Source organism: Mytilus edulis, chromosome 1, assembly GCF_963676685.1.
Source record: "Mytilus edulis chromosome 1, xbMytEdul2.2, whole genome shotgun sequence".
NCBI classification, from domain to species: Eukaryota; Metazoa; Mollusca; class Bivalvia; order Mytilida; family Mytilidae; genus Mytilus; species Mytilus edulis.
Genome location: NC_092344.1, coordinates 85,632,148 through 85,638,147, shown reverse-complemented (window position 1 = coordinate 85,638,147; position 6,000 = coordinate 85,632,148). Strand labels below are relative to the sequence as shown.

At 32.2% G+C, this 6,000-nt stretch overlaps 2 protein-coding genes across 2 annotated transcripts in view; both read left to right on the top strand.

Annotated features, from left to right (window-relative positions):
* The first annotated feature begins 218 nt into the window (after window positions 1–218).
* Window positions 219–2,836, top strand: LOC139493117 (E3 ubiquitin-protein ligase TRIM56-like). The gene is made up of 2 exons (XM_071281282.1): window positions 219–307; window positions 752–2,836. The coding sequence occupies exon 2, from the start codon at window positions 761–763 to the stop codon at window positions 2,714–2,716; it is 1,956 nt and encodes a 651-aa protein (XP_071137383.1). The 5' UTR covers window positions 219–307; window positions 752–760; the 3' UTR covers window positions 2,717–2,836.
* A 1,613-nt stretch (window positions 2,837–4,449) lies between these two features.
* The window catches only part of LOC139493109 (uncharacterized), a 37,117-nt gene continuing 35,566 nt past the window's right edge, over window positions 4,450–6,000 (top strand). The window contains exon 1 of the mRNA XM_071281270.1: window positions 4,450–4,523. Coding sequence (XP_071137371.1) covers window positions 4,518–4,523 — 6 coding nt within the window. The 5' untranslated portion in view covers window positions 4,450–4,517. The remainder of the gene's footprint in view (window positions 4,524–6,000) is intronic.

Below are 6,000 nucleotides of genomic sequence, written 5' to 3'. Positions count from 1 at the left end.
ATACATTTTGTAAATCCAAAAAACCCAACACTTTTGAAATCACCAATGAAGATCATTAAGGAACAGTACTTATCATAAGCACTTGCCATTTTTAGCCTTGTCTCCTACTATTTGTAAAATATAAAACTGTACTTAAACCCAACATCAAACTTCAGTAGCCTATAGTGACTATTAAAAATTGATCAAAGATTTAATTTATTACATAGTGTTTGTTTAGGTAAATAGTCAAAATGTAAGAATTCACTGATAAGTTTATGCTGAGCTCTACAGTTTGATATCGGTACTCACACTTTCAAAGCATTAGAAGGTAAGAATAATACTAGAGATTTTTTTTATCATGAAATAGAAAATTTATACTCTAATATGGTTAGAATCATAGAAGGCTTTTTTTCAATTTTTATATTGTAGTTATTTATCCCTTTTTTTTTATCATACCAGTTTTTTTCAACTTTATATTGAAATTACTTATCCTTTCTGGCTCAAAACTTATTTTAAATTATAAAAAGATACATTTAACAGATTGAAATAAATTTCAAGAAACAAGCATAGTGGATTATCATATTTCCTTTTTCCTTTGGATCTGACAATTCTTATTTTAACAAAATGACAATATTTAGAGACTTCTATACACATAAAGCAATCCTTTACTTCTTGTGGTCTTTAACGAACATCATTCATTTATGTGTAATTATTTATTTGTTTCAAACAGTAAACATCATCCAATGATTAAACCTTTTTCTAAATTCTTCAGGGGCTTGGAATGTCTGGGGCAGTAGCAAATCCAGATTCTCCACCCGGAGATATTGTCTGCGATGTATGTAACAATGTTTTCCAAAAACCACGGATGCTACCATGTCTTCATTCCATGTGTTTTGATTGTCTACAGAGAATACTAGACACGAACAAAACTGCCGATACGATCGAATGTTCCACTTGTGAAGAGACAATCGAGATATCAGCCCATGATGCTAGAGAATTTCCATCCAACGAATATCTTATTACAGTTATTGATGTATATTTTTCCAGACATGGAGGGGATAAACAATGTGCCATTTGTGATTTACGAAGCAAGAAAATACAAGCTAAGTTTAAATGCGTTGACTGCGAAGATTTTCTTTGCGAGGCATGTGGTGGCGCTCATTCATCGACAAGAATGACTATTGAACATAGCGTATTATCGTTAGATGAGTTAGCACGTGGTTCTCATGACGATATAATCCGCGAGAAAAGAATGATGCATTGCCAGCATCACGAGAAGGAAGTTCTTGATCATTACTGTAAAAGCTGTAACAGGCTTGTTTGTCGGGAATGTCGACTCAATGATCACTTTGATCACTCTGCTGTACCAGTTTCGGATGTGGACGAATCTAAGCGTGGGAAAATTTCGGAAATAATTTCAAGGTTGGATATAAAAATTAAAGATCTATTTGATGCTGATGTTGAATCAGAGACTGTTGTTCGCGAACTCGATAAATCAGAACAAACGGCGATCGATGAAGTAGAACATACAACTAAACAGTTACAAGAGAGAATAGAAAAAGAGAAGACGGACCTGATAGATACTGTAAAGAAACACGTGACCACAGAAAAAGAACGGATAAATGGTCAAAAGGATGGTATAAATCAGCGCCATGCTCTTTTAACATATGGCAGCGAGTTTTGTTCTAGAGTTACTGAAAATGGCAAAGAAGCGGAAGTTATATACATGGAACCAGAGCTCTCAGGAAGGCTGCGATATTTGGATAGATTGCCACAGCCAAATACAACTATACGATGTCAATTTCCTGAGGTCAAGTTACGAAATCTATATGGTAATGTTAATAACATAAAGTTCTTTGAATTTACTCCCGGTACAACGAGTACAGTGGCATCAATTCTTCCGCCAAGTGTTGAGGAATCAGATATTCCGAAAGTTCTGTCTTTGAATCTTAAACGACGGATAAATGTCTTTTTATCAGACGATGAAACATCTCCAAAAATAACAGGACTTTGCGTGATCAAAAATGAGATTTATGTTAGCGATTATGCCAATAGGAAAATAAAGATATTTTCATTGAAAGGAGAGCACATTGACACATTGCAAAACATTGCCGCTTTTAGTATTACTGGTTTTGATGATGTTATTGCTGTTAGCGATCACTTTGCTGTAACTATACTTTCCAAAGATGAATCGATAAAGTATAGAGTTGATCTCCAAAGCACAAGTGCATCGTATCCTCTGACCACAATGCATGGTAACACCTTTGTTGTCGCCAACAGCAAGAATCATATCTACATGGTTTATGACAAGCATGGAACTAACGTAGAAAATCATAAAATGGCGCGATCTACTAGAAAATCTTTCAGCCGCGCGGTAACGTATTTGACTACTACGAGTAACGGTGACATTGTTGCTTCAGATTGGGGTACCAATGCCGTTGTTGTCATGGGAACGAATGGTAAAGTCAAATTTGAATATACCGCCAAACCCTTAAGTTATACTAAAGATTGGTCGCCTGGTGGTGTTTGCGTCGACATACACGACAACATATTTTTAGTTGACCAAAGGCAAGGAAATGTTACAGTCTTAAACCCAACCGGCAAAGTGGTACATCGACACAACACGAAGAAAGATGGACTTGAGCGACCAGTGAATATCGCTACAGATCATAATAGTTACATATATGTTTCTGGTAAAGGGGGTCTGATTCATGCGTATCTTACAGAATATATTTAAAAACTAAACCTTATGCATTTAGAACAGTCTATTATACCCTCAATATATTCACTGGTGATAAAACATAACTTTAAGTTGTTGAAAGTTCACATATTCAAATATATTAACAAAGGTGCAGTATACATAGTTTATTTAATTCTTTTAAATGCATTAGGTAATATTTGTTGAAGAAGTATATGTTTATTTACGTTTTATAAGAAGAACTGACATTAAGGAGGTGCTTATGTATGCATGAGTTTTAAATCAATTTTACTGCTCACCTTGAAGTAGATAGAAATCTTGTATAACTAAATCTTAGCTGAATTGAAATAATTTTAACTTGAAACCTGTAATAAACATAGTTTCAAAAAAGATGCAATTTGATTTGAGAGTTATCTTAATTCAAAATTGAATTCAAACTAAGACGACCAATTAATGTTTCGCTCAACAAAACATGTAAATTCGCTTGTTAGACAATTGTATTTTCTATTTGAGTAAAAGTTGTGCGAATGGGTAATCATGGAATTGTCTTGTAGCCACAAGAAGTCTTAGTACTCTTTACCAGGGACCAAATGACATAAAAGTAACAACTATAGGTCATCGTACGACCTTCAACAATGAGTAAAACCCATGCCACATAGTCAGTTGTAAAAATTCCCGAAATGACAAAAACGTATTTAAACAATTCATGGGGTCTACAGTCTGTATAGCCACTTATAGTTGTTAAATTCTACGTTATTAAGTCTCTGGTGGAGTTGTTTGATTAGTAATCATACCATATCTTATTCTTATAGTTCTAAAATATTAGGTCGGGAATACGTTATAGAAACTAAATACGAAAAATGAAAATCTCTTTGACGTATACTCCATTAGTTATGTGATCTATATAAAAATACTCAAATGCATGTATATGTCAAAGAGACGACAGCTTAACGACACAGAGACATATAGAGACCAACAATAAAAACAAAACCTAAACATTATAATACAAGACCAATACAGGGTGTGGACCTGATTTACTGTATGCAATTGTTTGTGGTAACACGTATACTGGAGCATGACGGATCATTCCAGAACATAAAAATAGGGGAAACAAAATAAAAGAATCACCCCCGATGAGGTTAATTTCTGACTCGAGACAGTCTCTTTATGTTTGCAATTTCCTTGCGACTTCCCCATTTCCATTCTCAATTTTATTTTAAAAACAAATTAAAGATAAATTCATATTATTATTTTTTTCTGTGATTGAAATCTTTGTTTTCACGTTATAAGATTGAATCCAAAATGCATGGTTTCTTTTATTGTCTCGCCATTCACCGATATTTTCCTAATATATTTGTTAAAAACAATTGTAGACTTACTAATCCTTTTTATCTTAAAAAAAGCATTTGTTCGGATGATTTTAAAAACTATTGTCACAAATTTCTGAAAATTTCTAGTCAGTCATTTTTGAAAAATATTTACTTTCAAATTAGTTCTACCGCAGACGTCTGATGAAGTCACCTGCCAGTATATCCATGGTACAGTCGTACATTATGTTGTACGTATATCACTTTATGTAATAAGCGATTGAAAAATTTGGTAATTTTGTTATTTTCCGTTTATCAGTAACACAGGACAATTGAATATTACATAATAATACATTAATACAAATAATTGAAAATCTGCTATCACATTTACACAAAATCAACTTCCTTAGAACATACCGAATACACGTACAATATTAGTGTAGCTGATAATGATTAGATAAATAAACAATATTAATAAAAATTGATTGAAGTCCACCCAGTGATGTAGTATAATAGGTACGGAGATTACAAAAATGAAGGTATGTTCAGAGGTGAAATATCGAGTATGTTTGATATATATCATGCTTCGACAACAAAATCATTTGTTATTATGACACTTTTTATATTGTTAATTCACAATTCAAATTAACACGTTTGCCCCTGTATTACATAAATTTATTGCACCATATATGTATCATTTGTGTTGAAAAGTAGACCCTTATAACATAATTTAGAATGCTATTTATAGACATTTGTAAAAAAGAAAATTTGAATTTTGAAATGAAAGGATTAAAAAATATTTCTAAAGAAACAGACCAGTAAAACAATCACAAATAAGAGTGTTTTAAGGTTTCGTTCATAACTGCATTGTCGAACTTAAACTTTTCCATTGTTTTGTTCACACATCGTTTTCGATATAATGGAGTTTCATGCGACTGCAATACAATTGAGTGGTTTAGCTAGTTATAAAACCAGGTGTAATCCACAATTTTCTACATTAGCAAATGCCTGTTCCAAGTCAGGAATATGACAATTGTTATCCATTTGTTTGATGTGTATGAGCTTTAAATTTGCCATTTGATTAGGGACTTTCCGTTTTAAACTTTCCTCGGGGATCAGTATTTGTGTGATTTTACTGTTCCTTCCGAATTCACTTTCCCCATGCATATACAAACGTAAATTGAAGACCCAATGGTAGCCTTAGGCTGTTTTCTGCTCTTTTGGGAGGGTTGTTGTCTCTGACACAGTCCTCATTTTCATTCTCTATTTTATCTTTTTGAAAAAGTTTATCGACTAAGATAGCTGTTATAGACACTTTGAAGAAAATGCAAGGAGTTATAATTTCGGTAGCTTCAGAACATTTTCACTGAAATCAAAATTTGTTTAAAGTTTGTATATAAAAAAAAAAAATATGCGGTATACTTAATGAATAGCTATTATTTATTTTGAATTTATTGAACCATAAAATTAATTTTTGACTCTTCACATTTAATAATTCGCGAATTGATTTTATGGTTCAATAAATTCAAAAGAAATTGTTGCCATTCATTATAAATAAATTTCTATCAAAAATAAGGCTCAAAGAACTTTTTATATTATTTATATTAACGATAACAACGTACACACATGTTGGCGTATGAATACACAACGTCAGAGTGGGCGTGTCGCCATAAAAATTGACAACATTGAAAACAAAAGTAATACTTTTAACCAATCAGAAGACAGTAAATTTATTTATTTCTCTTTGAGAGTGTCGGATACTTGAAATAAAATATGTAAAAAGAGCCTCCAATCAAGCCAAGAGTAGATTACGTCTAGAAACTATAACTAGAAACACATAAACTAAGTGACCCATTTTTCATATTTCGAATTTTAGTTTTATCACCTTTTTAGAGTGTTTTGGTTCTGCTTCTTATTTTGAATAATATTTTTCCACAAACAAAAATATTTGCATAATACATTATGTAGCAAAACATTTTTTATATTAGGCTGTTGCTCATATCTTAATATAATTAA

Coding starts and splice junctions, on each gene's coding strand:
- LOC139493117 (XM_071281282.1), top strand. CDS start 761: ATGTCTGGGGCAGTAGCAAATCCAGATTCTCCACCCGGAGATATTGTC.